The sequence below is a fragment of the Poecilia reticulata genome, linkage group LG3, assembly GCF_000633615.1.
Source record: "Poecilia reticulata strain Guanapo linkage group LG3, Guppy_female_1.0+MT, whole genome shotgun sequence".
Classification (NCBI taxonomy): domain Eukaryota; kingdom Metazoa; phylum Chordata; class Actinopteri; order Cyprinodontiformes; family Poeciliidae; genus Poecilia; species Poecilia reticulata.
Window position 1 is genome coordinate 7,811,756 of NC_024333.1, and position 17,970 is coordinate 7,829,725.

The 17,970-nt window shown below is 40.1% G+C and overlaps 2 protein-coding genes across 7 annotated transcripts in view; one reads left to right on the plus strand and one right to left on the minus strand.

Moving 5' to 3' along the window:
• myo9aa (myosin IXAa) overlaps positions 1 to 8,632 on the minus strand; it is a 103,531-nt gene extending 94,899 nt beyond the window's left edge. For all 6 annotated transcript variants that reach the window (XM_008404691.2, XM_008404694.2, XM_008404693.2 and 3 more), the window contains exon 1: positions 8,298 to 8,632. The gene's annotated coding sequence lies outside the window, so the exon portion shown is untranslated. The remainder of the gene's footprint in view (positions 1 to 8,297) is intronic.
• A 948-nt stretch (positions 8,633 to 9,580) lies between these two features.
• senp8 (SUMO peptidase family member, NEDD8 specific) lies at positions 9,581 to 12,395 on the plus strand. The gene is made up of 2 exons (XM_008404696.2): positions 9,581 to 9,706; positions 10,957 to 12,395. The coding sequence occupies exon 2, from the start codon at positions 10,973 to 10,975 to the stop codon at positions 11,636 to 11,638; it is 666 nt and encodes a 221-aa protein (XP_008402918.1). The 5' UTR covers positions 9,581 to 9,706; positions 10,957 to 10,972; the 3' UTR covers positions 11,639 to 12,395.
• The last annotated feature ends 5,575 nt before the right edge of the window (positions 12,396 to 17,970 follow it).

A 17,970-nucleotide genomic window follows, 5' to 3' on the forward strand; every position in this document is an offset into this window, starting at 1 on the left:
AGCTACAAATCTGCTGCCAATGTAGGTCTACTTGTTGAGTTCACATGTCTTTATTCAGCTAAAGCAGATCAATAATCCACAGAAACAGGCGTATTGCAGAAACTCCTTAACCCCCTTTCTGAACAATACTTTATTGTCTCAGCTGAGAAGGTCAGAACAGCCCAACCCTTCACATGAAGTCCTGCTGAGCTCACACTAGCTTGAACTCTCCACGTGCACAGCTAAATCAGCTGGATGTCTCACACTGCTCACCTGTTCAAAATCCAAAACAAAACGTAGATCAAAATTATTAACTATACTTTGTTATAAACTTGATTTATAGACGGGATGAGGACACAATCCAAAGGTATTCCCAATCCATATGGGAAATGCATTCTCTCCAGCAGATTTTGGGCCTACCCTCTGGCCTCCTCCAGTCGGAGATACCAGATAAACCTTAAAGGGAGGCTCACTGGAGGTATTCCAGTCAGATCCCTGAATCACCTAAACAGGTTCCTTTCGATGTGGAGGAGAAGGGACTCTAATTTGAACTCCTCCAAGATGATTATTCAGCTGCTTGTGTCCTGGATATCATTCTTGTGATAATGACTTATATCTCAAGACCACATGTGAGGGTTGGAATGTAGACAGACCGGAGAACTAAGATTCTTCCTGCTTGGCTCAGCTCTTTTTATGGCAGACTATGCCTGCAACGTTGTAGAGTGTAGACAAGGCCAAACTCTATCAACCCATCTTGGTACAAACAAGACACAAGACACTCAAACTTCAGTACTTGAGGCAGAGACTCACTCCCAACCAAAAGGGGACAAACAATCCACCTTAAACTTTTGACTTTGAGCAGCTGATTCTTATCACAACTACTTTACACTCAGCTACGAATTGCTTCAGTGTATGGAGAATTACGTCATCTAAAGAGCTGAGATGAAATCCTCAGGTTCCCAACCCAGAGGAAACTATCTCCATAACTACAGCTGGAGATTCTGTCCTTGAACACAACAAGCAGGATATGAGACGAGAGGCAGCCAGAGTTTAATCTACATTAGTAACAATCTTGACTTTGTGCAAAGGATGCAGCCACAGTTCTTGTTCTGATTAAGGAGGGAAAAGAAACTGCAGCACCATATTCTATTGAGGGTCAAGGACAAGTTACACAGGAGACACCGTTGTGACTCTCCACTTTAAAATGTAGCAGGACAACCAAACTCCCACATCACCTGTGAAGCAGTTTCTTATGGCTAATGATCTGGTCTATCGTTTCACATCCAGGACAAACGTCACAAGTTAATCTAACAGATAACTGGTCAGAAACTCCTTTTCAAAACAGTGGAGTAAGCTTTCCCAGGAACACATACATAACCTTTGGTCCTCTATCTTAAATTGGGACTACAACCCCAGTCTGGAAATCTCCAAGAGTTGCCCCATAACTCCATGCAACATTAGAGAGGTGTCCTCCCTTTTTGCCCAGTGCGAGGAGTTGAGGTCGTGTTTGTCAGAGCTGGTTTGGCAGGGAAGGGCTGGGGTCTGCACCCCCATTCCCAATATCAAATAAACAAACTGGTTAAATAATTTAATCCAATTTTCACTAGAACGTGGAAAAACCTCAAATTTAACCTCTAAAAATCCTATATTATCAGCTCATTTATGGCACTAACTATGCATTAGATGATGCAGGAGAGTAATGCCTGCCATTATTGAGCCCAACATAAGGCCAAATTTAAAATCCATCTTATCAAGGCTTGCTTACTATCAGTTATCTCCACTCTTCCCCTTTTTGCCTCATTCTGAGAGAAAACAGACTACTATGGACTGCCAGAATTTCTAATAGATAAAGCCAACAGAGCAACGGTGAAGAAAAAACCCTAAATCATCTCAGACATTAACCTCAATGCATCATCCCATTTCCTCAAAACTTCAATGTCTTATGGTATTCGGCATAGGTGTAAAAAAAAAAAAATGTTGTCAAATTGGTTTTTGGTTAAACATGTAGTTTCTTATTTTTATTTTCCTACATGCAAATAAACAAAAATTGAACAGATGATGTGAGTGGTCTCATGCCGGGACTGTTTAACAAATGGGCAGCATTGTCCACCACAACACAGCAGCACATGCCTGGGGATTAACCATGGGCCCTGTCATGTTTGTGCCGAGAGGCTGCAGGGGGGCCAGCAGCTTTGTCACCACTGTAACATAACACACAGAAATTAAGCAAAATATAGCTTTGGTTTCAGGGAACATCTGAATGAGCAGCTGACATTTAACCCATTAAATGCCATGCACAGCTGCTGGTTACCGTTGCAATAATTTCAAAACAGACCTTGTACAAGGCCTTGCAAAAGTATTTATACCTTTTTACCTTGCTTTATGTCGAGACGAGCTCTGTACAACCAATCCGTAATTGGAAGGAGAATGGCCCAAATCTACATTTGGACATGTCAACCTATACTGACGGAGCGTAAAAAATACACAACTATTCCAAAACGTAGTCAAGAGACCCAAGGTAACCCTGGAGAAGCTGGAGAAATTCATAGCAGCCAAATCTCAGAAATGCTCACTTTCCAACCTGACAGAACATGAGCAAAGTAGAAATAAAAAAAGAAAGAGGGGCTTCTGGATTTGCAGATTCAGGACTGAAGTAATATATAAATATATATATGAACTGCAGAATGTGTTTGTACTTTTGTAGAGCACTGAATTTGACCCTTTACGGTGTTGTATACTCTCATTAAGATGAAACATGCGCACCCCACACAAATAGGAGTGTGGACCTGCCCATCAAAATATTGGTAAGAGTGGTTTCTTTTTATTTTTAAGCAATTAGGTCTCTAAAGAACAATTTGGTTACATTTAGATTTAGGAAGAACAAAGCAAGGCATTTTCTGCTCCATGTTTCCCTCCAACTGTTGTTAGCAGCCACAGTGAGTTAATGAGGGGAAATGCAAAATGTGAGGAAGCCTGTGAGGCCAAAGTCTCCCTCACATAATGGCTTGCTGAAGAAAGGGGAGCTTTGTGCAGCAACACAAGCAGGTTCCTCTTTAATGACTTCATGGCATGCCAATCACTTACGCCATACAACCCCATCATGCAGCCACACCACCATTCAGAGACATCCCGATCATGTGAGCAAAACAGCATGTGATTCTCAACCAACCCCACCCCCATGAAAAAAAAGAAAGTTCAGAAAGTAACAGGTTGGGGATGAAGATGGGGTCATTTTACTGAATTGGTAAAAGGCTGTTTACTGCCTCTGTTTACAAGAGAACAACAAACTGTTACAATCATAAATTTAATGTTTCTAGACCTGGTCACTCTGCCCTTTTAAAATGTTGAAGTACTTTTGAAGATTTGCTTATTTAATTGATTATTTTTTTTCAGTGCCGACTACTACAAGACCTTTGGCATTTGTTAATACCACTTGGATTTAACAGAATTTTCCATAATAGAATAGAATAGAAAGGAAGGATCTGTGGTTACACACCTTTGTGCACCTAGGATGCAATGTCTGTCAATGTGGGAGATCTCTAGTTCTACAATAGTCTCATGCATGGGGAGGGAGACATTATTATAATGTTATTGTAGCTAGAGTTCTTCTGTCTTCAAGCACTGGTTGAAGAGAGCATCCAAGAATAGCAGTGGCCTTTCTGATGAAATGTTGTCATGAGCGTCTACAATCAGAAGGCTGATCATAGTTATCTTATGGTCAATGTTCACTGGCCAAACAGGGACCTGGACCACATTTTTATTAACCCTCCTAGAGTCATAAGAGACAGGGTCACTTAGAACCCAAGAGATTTTCCTCTGTGTGCGGTCCAGGGGGTCATACTGACCCTGTGTGCGCTTTCACAAGGTTTTTGTGTGTGGTTTTGAAACAGGCTGATGGGACAACCCCCCTGCTTCCTGACTGTCCGTGAACTATGACGCATTCCTCCTGAGCATCGTGCTACAACAGCTGGAGGGCTAATGTTTATCAACTATTAATCAAATAATTTAACCAGCCAAAGAAATAACCTGATAAACCAGGGGTGGGCATTTAACAAATCGTTTATCATTCATTGTAGTCATAAGAATTTTGATTTGTCAATATAAATTGCAATTAATGTTCAGTGTTACTCTCTTTTCTTTTCTTTTTAGTTACAACAAATAGTTCTTAACACCATGTTTATCATGATTATAATAGTACCACAAAATATTGTTATAAAATTATAAGTCCATATTGCCCATCCCATGCATGGGTACAATCTAGTTTGTTTACAAGCGCAAAGTAAACTTAAGCTTTCTTTGTTTTGTTTTTTTTGCCAAATTCAAGAAAAGCATGAATTTGGCAAAAGGGCAAATTGCAGAGATTTAGCACAACAGCTGCAGTCCTTTATATTTAAAGAAAATACTTTACAAAATGTTAAACAGTTATGAGAATTTGTACTTTTATGAGGCTTGGAAAACATTTCAGTGACACTTTCAGCTTCAAAGACATCCGGTTCATTCACCGTGAGGCCACACATCAGGTCCGACAGGGTGGCATGAGATAATGTAAGAGGTGACAAAACCTGAAACTATTTCATTGTTTCACGAAAGCAGTTTTTACTCATGACTAACACTGTTCACAACTTCTCTTAAAGTGATAGTATGCAGTACTTAATACGTCATAGTTCTGTCTGTCACGGCTGTGAAAGAAGCGGAAAGAGACAAACTGACTCTGTACACAATATTTGTATTTCATGCCTGATGAAACAGAACATTAACATTGATAGTCTGTAAACAATAAAATATCTGAAAGAGTCACAGTCTGCCAACACTAATCTATTGCCGTAACAATTAGCATGCAAAGCAAGCCATGGGCATGAAAACAAGTGAATTGTCATTTTTTTCCGCACATTTAGATTACAGTTTAATTGTGCTTCTTCAATCTAGCCACCAGCCTTATAGGAGCTTGTATTTGGGTCATCACTGCAGTTAGTTTTATGAAAAGTTGCCCCACCATGCTTAACTCTGTATGTTTCTCTATAAAAATTATGTTTAAAATATTTCTACCTAATTAGGCAGGAGATTTCATCCAAACGCTATGGAGGTCATCAGCTCACTATTGTACAGATGTCAAAACTTTAGGACGAACAGAAATGTTATTCAAAAATATCACTTAAGTGTGGTTGGATGAAGCTGCAAAGTTTCTGTGACATACAGAAGTTTAATGATTAACATTTCAAAGTTTTACTGACTTTTCTTATGAAAAGACCATAAAAGTTTATGCAAGAGTTTCTTGGCGATGAACTCAACATTTCTGATTGATAGCCCACTTTGTTCTCACATTTTTCTGGGAGAGAGGCCTTCAATTGTACAGGGGGAAAAAATCATCCCCAAAGTGCTTCTTGTTACTAAACGTTGCTCTCAAAGCAGGTTTTGATCCGATTCTTTATTTATTGTAGCATGTTTAAATAAAATTAAGGTTGAGCTTTTACTGTTGGTCCTTTTTCCAGATGTCCCAAATAATAAGAAGAGAGTGTCACTCAAAAAAAAAAAAACTTGACCCCCAGTCCTTCTCGATCCAATCCTGAACCTCCTGCAGAATCGCTTACTCAAATCCTCAAGTCCGAGTGGTTGCTGGACTTGCCTGTCGAACTCTTTGGACGCAAGGAGACGAAGCATGGTTTCAAACAGTTCTCTCTTCAAGTACAACCGCTCTACTCTTCTAACTCGGTGAGAATACCAGCTACTCTGTCCTGGTTTACAACTTCCCCTGAGCCAATGATGGGATCATTAAAATTATGCTGCAGCAGGTCAATTTGAGCAAATTAGATTTTTAAGGTCAAGTTAACTCTCATTACCTTCGCAATTAATTGCAATAAAAACTAAATCAGTAAAGTTAATGAAAAACAAGATTTCTGTCCGTCTGAAAAACCTTTAGGTGCAATAATAGGATGAACCAGAGGACAGAAGTTTGGGTTGATTTCACACCTGCTAGTCCTGTAGACTCAATTTGATTGGTGACCAAAATTGCAACATTTACTGTATAATTTTCAGCAGGTGTGTTGGCTTCCACTGCACTGTCAAACGATCCAAACCCTTGAAAAACCTGTTCCCATCTCGTCTGTGGTGGCACAGCACCAAGAACTGCATAAGGAAACGACAAAAAAAACCTCTGAAGACAACATGAGCGCAACTTCCTTCTTCAGAAAATGTTAAAAAACTAAAATGTAGTGGGTTCAGATTTTAGCGGTTGGAAGATTTTCCTCTTTTGTCGCTGGTAAAAAGAAAACCACAAGCCATTTTTTTGGTGCGCATCAGAGTTCAATTGCGTATGCAAGTCTCCCCAAACCAAAAGCACTTTGTAGGCAAACCATCTAGAGTTCAATTAAAACAGACTAAGCAAAGCTGGTGTGAATATATCCTTGGAAATAACTGCTTTTTTATACAACTTGATCTACTTAACTTTTAGCATCAGATGATCAAATTAAATCACTCCACCTCTGTGTCTCCTCATTGAAGTGCAAGCCATTCAGACTTTTGCTGTGCTGAAACCAATACACTTATGTTGCAAAAATTAAAAATGCACACGACGCATTCAAGTTTTAAACCGCTAACTTTTTTTTAAAAAGAAAAAGTTCATCTTTATTCATCAAGCATATCCTCTGGAGAAAACATTTCTCCAAAGTTGCGAGGATTTTGCTCCAGGCAGACCCCCCCACCCCAACATTCTCCATCAACATTTATCTCCTGCAGAAACTCAAAGAGTTATCCAATATCCCAAACTCTTGCTCTCCCCGGTGGCGTCTGTCGTATCTCTGCGCACACCACCGACGTGATAGAAAACTGTGGCCAGTCCCTTTAGAAATAGCAGAGCCAGGGGCCTGTGGGGTGTCAGATGTCAATGGGGAACCAGTTGCTGGAGTCTGAGTCCAGCTCATGCTCACAGCAGCTGTGTCTTCTCAGAGCCCACATTCCTGCAGGACAGACCCACTCTGCTCTCGTCACCTGCGCCCATCTAAACAGCATGCAGAGGAACTTCAAGGGAGAGGTTTACTGTACAGGCAGCTGCTGTTTTTTTGTTTCCCAGTTAGGAAACTATTTAATAAATAATAAAGCAGTTCTCTTTTCTGACTAAAAAGAAATGAAAAAACATGGGGTGGGTCTCCTCTTTCACATATACAATCAGAAATCAACCCATGTAGCTAATGTAGTGATGGACCAATAAATAACCTTTTTTCCCCCCTTATTCAGATCTGATAAGTGATTAACTGGTCATTCCCCCCTAATCATTACATGAATCACCTACTTTGATGCATTTTTTGTTATTTTCAAGTTATATAAAGATAGAGCAGATATGCTGTAATGCACAGATTGCAATTCCTTCATTTCGGAATGGACTCAAAACCCTTTTTCCCCTCCTGTACTTTCTCGTCCTTATGGAGAAAGAAAAACATCAACTCAGAAGTAGTCACGATTGGATTTGGAAGTACATATTACACATTCAGAAACTGAACAGGCTAGAAAACACCTAATGTATATATGAATATTAAAAACGAGATCAAATGTGATGCACTGAACGCCATGCTCGGATGCAGGGTGTTTTGTGCCTGCTGTCGTCTCCCTCCATTGACAGTCTGCACGGCGCAGCCATGATTCAGCATCTTCTTCACCTCGTCAGACCTCACCTTACAGTTCCAGCTGCTCTGCAGAAAGAGTCGCTTACCCTGTGTTATAAGCTGCACCGTCTGACCTCTACTAAATAATACATGTAAACACTGCCCATCCCACCACATTGCAGGCAAAAACTAAAAAAGGAAAAGGGAGAGAGAGGAAAAAAAGCAGCACCCTCCTTCCTACCGGGTCTCAATGACCCTGGATGATGTAGCAGTTCGGTTTTGTTATTAATTAGCTCTGTGCAATAAAGTTTTGTCAGCTTTGTGTATCCGTTTCTCCATCTCGACTACAAACGACGGTCCAGATGTGCACGTTGCAAAACTGCGATGCGTAATGATGCAAACAAGCATGTGGACAATCTCGATCAATCCCGTGTTTAAGGCTTAATCTGCTGCCCAGGGATGCAAAGCGAGCAGTCTGTAGAAACAGACAACTTGTTACACTGCTCACATCTCACAAACACACACACACGCCTTTAATTGTGACTAATCATTTAATAAGTTCTCCCTTACACACACACACCCAAAACGAATGACAGCTGAAAACAATGTTTCAAATGAGTGCAGATGAGAAGAACAAGTTTGTCACAAAGACTGAGCAGTGATTCATTTAAATTGTAGAGGCTGTTTCCAGCCCACCAACAAACAACTAAACATCTCTCTTACCTCCAGGCGTGTTGAAGTTAACTCAAAGCCAGTCTCGAGCTCCCCTTTCCCAGTCAGGCTAAGCTGCACAGTTACGCACACTTGTGGTCCCGCAAAGTGACTAAGTCTCTATTTTAATTCTCTGCATTCCCGCTGAATTGAGGAGTTTTTATTCCTTCTTTTGCCGCATGCCGACAAAACTCCTCGAAATTTCAAGCTCGCGGCGAACACTTCTTGCATTCCTCTTCTCCCTCGTTTTTTTGTTTGCAATTTAAAATGCAGCTTTCCGCGGCTCACTCGCTGAGAACTCTGCTTTGCCTTTTACTAATCAGTGCGGCCACACTGAGGCGCGTCCCCGCGGCTTATGGGCGGAGGGAGAAATCCCAGAGGGAGGACGAACCATATGAACTACGAACCAGAGCGCGCTCCAAACGCGGAGTGATGAGGCGTTCAAATCACCTCGGGTGTTCCATCCTCAATGTAGGGAATAGCGCCACGTAACTGCGTTTAAGTTTTAAATAAAGAAAGAAAGAATGGAAAAAAGAAAGAAAACATATCAGACTAATCCTGATAAAGAATGCGGTGTGATCCTATGCATTCACACACAAAAGGAAAATGTATACAATGGAATGTTGTTAAGTCCTTCTAATGTGTTTCTCTGTTTTAATAAAAAAAATAGAGCACCAGAAGTGCAAATAACAGGAAATAAATAAATATATATAGAACATTTTTGAACGTTATTAATCAACAGGTTATGTAAAGGAAGCAATCACCACAAGTGGTACACTTGCTGCAATACAACTGCAGTAAGTTGTACAAATTTGTAACGATTTGTGACATCGTTCCAAATACAAAATTCCAACTCCAGTTGCTTTTAAGGCCCGTCTCACTTTTTTTCCTTCTCATTTTTACCAGGCATTAATTAAGTTTATTGATTGATTAATTGATTGATTGATCGATAGATTAATTGGTCTTAAATCATCTCCGAAGACTAAAATTTCCGATTATCCAGGACAGCTCGAACACACCATGACAACAGGAAGTAAATAAAATGTAACACGGTCGCGAAGGAGCCAATGAAACACCCCGTGTTTCAAATAAACGATAACTCAACTATATGAGTCAATTTTAAGTTTATTTAGGGTTTCGGTTAACAAGTTTTATATAGTTGAGAGATCTGTAATCTCATTTTGTGTTATACAAGTATCAAAAAGAAGCACTATTAAATTTTTATTGCGTACGTGTTCTGTCAAAAACGGTTACCCTCTGAGTTACTCCACTATCCGGATCCCCGGATGTACGCAGCCAATCGGATGCGAGCTTCTGATTCTGTCTTCCCAACTGTCCAGATGCGGCTTATGATAGCCAGAGCAATGAGGGACAACAGTGCAGTTTTCATGCTGTTCATTGTTTGAATGTGTCTTTCAAAGGTAGGGACATTAAATGAACCCTGCATGTTGTAATTTGTCACTTTGTGGTGTATATGTTCTGTAGGTTATAGTTAGTTATGTAGCTTCGTGAGGTGGTGAAGGTAGCGGTTGGCTAGCTAGAGCTAACATTCGACTGTGTTGGCTGTTAGCTGCCTCCCATCAGAAAATGAACTAAACGCAATGCAGCAATACGACACTTTGCTGCGAGTTTATGACCCAGCAGACACTGATGCAACCCCGTCAAACACCAAAGTCTGCTTATAAAATTAGTTACTTTTTTTTTTTTTTTTTTTACTCGAATGAACGAATCAAGTCAGCCCCTTTTAGATGTTGGATCAATGTGTGTTGGTTTTTGTAAAGTTTATTTAGCTAAACTTAAGGCCTTGAAATTACACAAGTTTAATACAGCCTCAGTCATGTTCATTACTTTTGTTTACAGAATCACTCGCTAAATATCAACACCTCAGCATAGCTATTAGTTCAGGAACTTAATATTTTTTCTATAATTTTTTTTTCAAAGCAACTTTTCAAACGGCATGGACAATAAGAATGAGATCAAATGATACCTGGGTCATGTATGGAGAACAAAAGTTAAGGTAGCTGCTGCTTTTTAAGACCAGAAATTATGGTGTAATTATTATACCTCTACTTTCATTTAAACCTGTAAAAGTTGTGGAAAAACCAAACAAACACAATTTTTTTTATCGGTATGCAATGTTCAGCAAACCATCTTTGGTAAATGTTCTCCATTTTTATCAGTTGAAGTAAATGCTTATTTACTTGTAAAAATCCCGTAATTGAGCCAAAATGTTGTTTTACCATTAAAAACAATGAACATCCATTGTTGAAACCAAAATGGATTCTAGTTGGGTTGCTTTTCAACATACTTAGCAACTAAAAATAATAGAAAATTCTGATCAAATTTAGATAAAATAGTTGCCGTTTTGAAAGAAATTGAATCGCTACCAGAATTGATTTTCCTACTTCTTGAAAACTGTTGACTATTCTATTAATTTAAAAATCTGACCTATTTTTGAGAGGAAGCAACACAGATTGACAAAACTGTAACAAGTCTTAGGTATGTTGATAATATTAATAAATAAACGGATAATGATAAAGGCATGCTTACATTGCCAGAGGGATTTTTCCACAGAAGGAGTCGCAGAATCGGTGATAATAACATTAACGTTACTATTTTTACTGTGCAAGAACCTAACTGGCAGATTTTGTTTTATTCTTTCTTTTTTCAGACTGACACGCCAAAGGATGGATCCTGTAGTGCTGAGCTACCAGGACAGCTTGCTGCGGCGCTCCGACGTGTCCTTACTGGAAGGCCCCTACTGGCTCAATGACCAGGTCATCGGTTTCGCCTTCGAATACTTTGCCAACGAGCGCTTCAGAGTCCTGGGCGACGCGGCCATCTTCATTAGCCCGGAGGTCACCCAGTTCATCAAGTGCGCCTCCTGTCCTGACGAGCTGGCCCTCTTCCTGGAGCCGCTGGATCTCTCTTCCCGCCGCTGGGTCTTCCTGGCTGTCAACGACAACTCCAACCAGACGGCCGGCGGCTCCCACTGGAGCCTCCTGCTCTACCGCCGCAGCTCCAATCACTTCGCGCACTATGACTCTCAGAACGGCAGCAACTCGCTGCACGCGCGGCGCATCGCCAGCAAGCTGGAGCCCTTCCTCGGCGCCGGCAGGAAGGCGCTGTTCGTGGAGGAGCCGTGTCCGTCGCAGCAGAACAGCTACGACTGCGGCATGTACGTCATCTGCATCGCCGAGGCCTTGTGCGAGAAGGTCAGGCTGGAGGGCTCGCCCCGCCTCCCCGTGCAAATCATCACCCCAGCCTACATCACCCAGAAGCGGGCCGAGTGGTGCAGACTGATCCAGAGTCTGGCTCAGAACGACCTCTGCTGCTCTCTGTCTTTCACCTAGCTCGTATGCTAGAACAGCGCCCCCTTCCCTTCCCCGTCCTCCGCCACTGTATCTACTGCTGGAGAAACAGAATGCACTCCCCGCATACCAGTATATAACTACATATTTATTATATTTCCCTGACAGTCAAAGTTTAAAAATGAAGAGGCGGTGTGATGTTTTTCCAGTGTATATGCACAGCAACGTACCGTATGTAAACGACACCAGCATGCCTATAAACCTAAAAACGTGAACATGCTTTGTGAGCTTGGAGAATGTGGAACAGGAAGCACTGAATCTTTTCTCTTGTTTGGTGTGCAGCGAATGTAGAAATGTTTACACAGATTATTGCTCAGGGTCATTTTAAATGAACTGAATTGACTATAAGAATGTGAATACGAACTCTGGCTCCTGCATCTTGTCTCGTTGTTATTGTGCTCCCGTTTTTTTGTTTTTCCAGCAGTTTCAGCAGGATTTGTGTCTCTACACCTGATGTAGATGTCAGACAGAAGCATTTTGTGCCACTGAGTATGTCTGTGTTATTTTTTGTTTGTTTGTTTGTTTGTTTTGGAACAAAGGGCAATGTTGAGTGGAGGAATGTATGTTACGTTCTCCAATAGTATCTCACATGCAGTCTGATCTGATAAGTGTGGCAGTCGTCACATTTTTGTGGACAGAAAAGGCGCTGTAAAAATCGCTCTGTGGTTTTTATTTGACATGCCAGCTGCCTATTTTTTTCTTTGTTTCTCTTATTAAAACTTGTTTGGCTGCAGAATGATATGGCTTATCTTCAGTTTTTGTTTTAAATGTTTCCCAATGAATATTCTTCTTGTTTAAGTTTTTAGTAGCGTTTGTTGATGCTGATAAACACATACTGAGTCTGACAAAGAACAAAAAGTTCACATTCATTTCAACAATTGATTTTATTTCAATACTAAAATTGAGTCTTAATTTTAATGATTTATTCCTATAGATTTTGGTGGTTATTGCTGACAGCTAACGAAAATGTAAAATTCATCAAAATATCGCAATAAACCCAATTTTTAAAATAATTTTTAATCTAGAAACGTTGAGATGTTCAGTGTATCCACTTCTGCCCCATTTTCTTCCACACTTTTTTCCTTCCATTTAACTTTCCATTAATACGCTGGAGGATATTAACTCTACAACACAAATACAGAGACGTATTCAAAACTTCCTCTGTTAAGACAGAACTCACAAAGGAGTCTGATTTAAGACATTTTATATGGGCTCTACTTTTAGTCTTGATCCAAATCTCTAGAGCACAGATGAGGGTCAGAATCTAGATGGACCGATCTACCAAGAGTTTTGCTTTTTGCCTCTGCTCCTCCTTCATCATCCTACCATCTCTCGCTAACACAAAGCTAGCTACTTGAACTCCAGCAGATTAAATTACTCAATTCTTGTGCCGATAAGCTGCTTCTCTTATCTGACCCAAGCAGGGACGACATTGACTCAGAACAGAACGAGGATTATATGAAACTTTAAAGGATCAAGATGTGTTATCTATGTTATCACTAAGAACATGTCTTACAGCTGACTGTTTACACAATGACTGATGATGATTTATTGGTTTGTTCTAAAAGAAAATCCAAATTATGCCTTCTGTAAACTGTTGCTGGGAAAAAGACAAAGTTACAGCTTATGTTTGTTACTAGTTTCTAACTTGATCATAAATAGAATAAAACAGAATAAATAGAAAGAGGTGAACTCTCTTTCATCATCACTGGTGAGTATAACTCATGTCAGTGGTTCTTCCTCCGAGTGGTTCATGTTTACCTGTCATATAAAAACTCAACAGCACAGGTATGGTCATGTAAAAAATTAAAAATGGGTGTTTAGGATTTCCAGTATCAATTTTAAGTTTACTTGTAAATCCAAATAATTTAAATCAACATTAAAATCTCAATAGAGAAACTTTGTAAAAGTGAATGCACTGGGATTTAATATTTAAACCTCAGACCATTAGAGTGGTGTACTAAGTGTTAATAGTTGCTTCATCAAAAAGAAGATTTTTAGAAGTTTTTAGATGTAATGAGGTCAACATATAAACCAAATACATCAAACATAGAGCTGTTGCCTTGCAGCAAGAAGGTTCTGGGTTCGATTCCCGGCCCCGGTCTTTCTGCATGGAGTTTGCATGTTCTCCCTGTGCATGCGTGGGTTCTCTCCAGGTACTCCGGTTTCCTCCCACAGTCCAAAAACATGACTGTCAGGTTAAAATTGGCCTCTCCAAATTGTCCCTAGGTGTGAGTGTGTGCGTGCATGGTTGTTTGTCTCTGTGTTGCCCTGCGACTGGGGACCTGTCCAGGGTGTACCCTGCCTCTCGCCTAGAACGTTAGCTGGAGATAGGCACCAGCAACCCTCCCGACCCCACTAAGGGACAAGGGTGTAAAGAGGATGGATGGATCATACCAACCTTGAAACATGGTGGTGGAAGTGTCATGCTTTGCTGCAGCAGGAGCTGAACAGCTCTCCATCGTAGAAACCACCATGAACTCTTCTGTTTATTTTAAGGAAAATGTGACACATCTGTAAAAACGAAAAAAAAAGTTGAAGAGGAAAATGACTTAGACTCTGAGTCAAAGCCCAGATTTTCATCCACTTGCAAATCTGGGCTTGTTTCCATGCTTTGCTCCTCAAACTTAAGTCAGAAGTAGATAGGTACAAGAAACATTTTGTGTTTACTGTAATTTTTCCGAGTGCAGGTCATCTGCCTGTGGTCTCCTTCCTCATCATGCTTTAATATCACGGTGTTAGAAATGTATAGATCTAAAATTAAGTCCTTAAAACGTCTCAAATTCATTAGAAAAAACTAAGTTGGCCTTAATCACAGGTCTTAAATTTTATAAAGGCAGCAGTATTAAAACTCCAAACATTCTATATCCTTGCTAACGAGCTAACTAGCTAGCTAGGTTGCTAGGTAGCTGTTTCAACCTAGCTAGCTTGGCATCACTACCATATAAAATATTAAGTTAGATTTTGTACATTTCTGTCGTGTTACAGGTCTTATAAATTTCATTCATAAAAATTATTTAAAACGTCCTCCTTTTTATTTAGAAACCCGCAGAGATACTGCATTTTCAACATCTTCAGCCAAGTGACAAACATGTTTTTGTAAACAGCTACCTGCGTGTCGGATGGGACATTAAAGCTCTGCTGCTGACAAACATCCCAGCTCGGCTCCCAGCTGCGCTCTGCTGTTAAATCTTGTTCAGAATGTGTAAGTGGGTCAAGTTCACATCATAATATCAAAGTGGAAAAGAGAAGGTGCAGACTCCAGTGATATAATGCTCCCATTGGGTTAACATACCAAACCAGCGAAATGCGGAGGTGACCTTTAGGTCTGAATGCTTCGAAAATACAAACTATTAAATACACACGGCAGAGGACGAGCAGCTGAAGACGCATGCTTCAAAATATGTACTTTCAGGGTCCCAAAATGTAAACTGAAATAGCTAAAAACAAACAAACAAACAAAAAAAAAGCTAGGAAAACATTGAAAATTATTTGAACTGTTAACATCCATGAATAATGTTTTGACCCCATTTTTGTTTTTAAACTGTATGTGAGTAACCAGCATGACTAAGTCATGCAAACAGTACCAGCAAATGTAGATTTTTGCATCAGAAGAAGAAAAAAAATCCATTTTGGATTTTTTTCACTTTATCCAAAAACAAAACCTTCATAGTTGCTGCCATGATGCTCTCTCGATCTGGTAGTGGTTAAACTGTAGCCCCCATAAAACTAGCGGGTGTTTACATTTACTGCATACATACAATGCCTTGCAATAGTATTCATGCTCCTTAGTAACAAAGCAACAACAAAATGTCTATACAGTCTACCTGAGCTTGATCTGCATTGCAAAAAAGAAACAGAAAAATCCAGTCTCTTGACATATGTAAACCCACATAAAATAGAAAATTAATTAACCTATGTTTTTTTTTATTTATATATATTTTTTTAATAATGAGGGTCCATCTGAAAATATTGTATGAGTTAATGGGGTAGGAGTTCATAAGTTTCTTTCTTCTTCCTACTCCTTTTTGAGCATGTTAAGATTATTGTGGTGCAAAAATATGTCTTTTGCATTCCTTGTTCATGTGTGTGATTTTTTTATTTCTATCATGTTCAAAATAAATACATGTGCAAAGCATGCAACAAAACTGCATCTGCACAATAACAATTGTGGCAAAATCTGCTTGTAAATGTGTTGACTCAGGGGGTCTAAATGCAAATGCTTGCTGCACTTTTCAGATTTTTAGATATTAAAAGTTTTGAAAGCAACATCTCAAATTCCTTCAGCTTTACAACCAAACTTTAGTTTAAAAGAATCACAAGTCATTCAAAAAAATGTGAAAAACCATTTGGATTTGGCTGCTTGGCCCACTGTGGTTAAGTCAGCAAAATTCAAAGTATTCCACAGTTAAAGGTTTTTAAGCAATACATAAAAAAATAATTCAGCATCCCGCAACAGCTCATCTCTTGGGTTGGGTCATTCAGGATGGGACTACTGGTTCGAAATAGCCATTTTGCTGGGAGCAACAGGGAGAAATCAAACCATCTGATGAGGCACAGACGCTGGGAGTGAAGAACACTGAATTCTTTGTGTCCTCTTTTTCCCACAGACAGTTAATCCAACCGTGAAAATGTACTCCTCTCCACATCAGGAGCCACGATACCACCTGTAAGGCAAGTACTGTGCGGCTCACGTTACAGCAGAACCGCAGGAGCTGTTTTCGTCTCCGTAAGCGACGCGTTGACTCTGATATTTATGTCCCTGTTGTTATTTTGCGCTAACTGCTCTGGCTTTTTCAAATCGTACATGTCACACATATTCTCCGCTTGCTCTCAGCTCTCCAGAGAGCGGGTGTTGCTCTCACTCAGTGATGGCCACGTGGAAATAAAAATACAGCCAACGCATCCAACTGTTTGTGAACACACTGTGGTCACAGCCGGCCTCCGGAATCCAAAGCACAGAGGCTACAACGCTTTCTGGTCCTCTGAGGATGAATTGTTCAATCAAACTGGTCATCTTTTTTATACGACATATCTTTTCTGTGAGACTTCTTTCTTGCACGCACTTCGTTAAAGTATCATATTTTATCTGCAGATTCCGTGGTGAAGTTTTAGACTTTTTTTTTGGAGGCTTCTTTTAGGATCTTGCGGCCTGCTTTTGAGGTATTCTTGCTTGGAAGGCCAGACTGAGGCATGCTGGCAGTGTTAGTCACCGTAGATTGTTTTCTTAGCAGTCTGATTTAACACAAGTTGTTAAAATCTTCTTTCTCAAGGCTTCAGGCAGCTCTTTTTAAACTCAACATGCTCTTACTTCACCACCAAACTAAATGTTTAGGGCTTAAAATGGGCAAGTTTCCCTGGAAATGCTGGACGTTGATATTTTAACCTTCTTAACCCAAAGTGATTTTGCCTGAAAATAATTTTAGCCATTTTAAGCGAGAATAAAATGTAAAGTATCTTTTTAATCTATCTTTTCCAGAAGCTGTTTCGGTAAGGTTCAAATGGATATTTTTAGGCCAAGTAGATCAGGGATCACTCCAAAAGCAGGAAGTGGACTATAGCACAGGCCATTCTGGGTAGATACAACCTCAACAAACGCCAGAATGTAGCTGTGCAGGAAGAAATTACTTGTGGTCTTCCTCCAAAGACGAGAGAGAAATCATACAACCGATAAAATCCGACGCTTTGCCTTTCCTCTGCTTTTTTTTTCCTTCAGTTTTGTTTGACTATATTACCAAAATCCCCAGTTGTATTGTTAAAATATATATGAAATATCTTATAATACATGTCAAAACAACTGAATATGCAGTAATATATAACAAAAAAGCATTTAATATTTTCAATTTGTTTCTTCATTCTAATATAAAATACTTCCAAGAAATGATATTTCTGTCCCAGAATCACCTCAGCCAGGAAGAAACGCCTTTTTTTTTTTTTTGCTCCTTTTTTTTTTTTTTCCTGTTTTCAGTTAAGGCGGCAGCAGGCCTCCCTTCATAAAATCGCCGGCTGTAATACATTTGGATCGCGCTCGCTGCACACAGACACATTTAACGACCCTCTGATGTAATGGGCTCTTGGAAGTCCTCCAGCTTTGTCGCCTCGGACGTGTGATGATTTTACAGTGTGTGACACAGATCGTTACCATGAAGTCACAGTCCGCCTCCTCGCTCACGCCGAGGGGGTCGCAGGTCAGAGGAGCAGCATTCCAGGACAGACAATACGACTCCCTGGAGGAAAGGAGGTGGCTGCAGCTCGTCTGGCCATCTGCTTCGACTCAACCCCACCAAAACTCCCTTTGCTCTGCTGCTGAAACA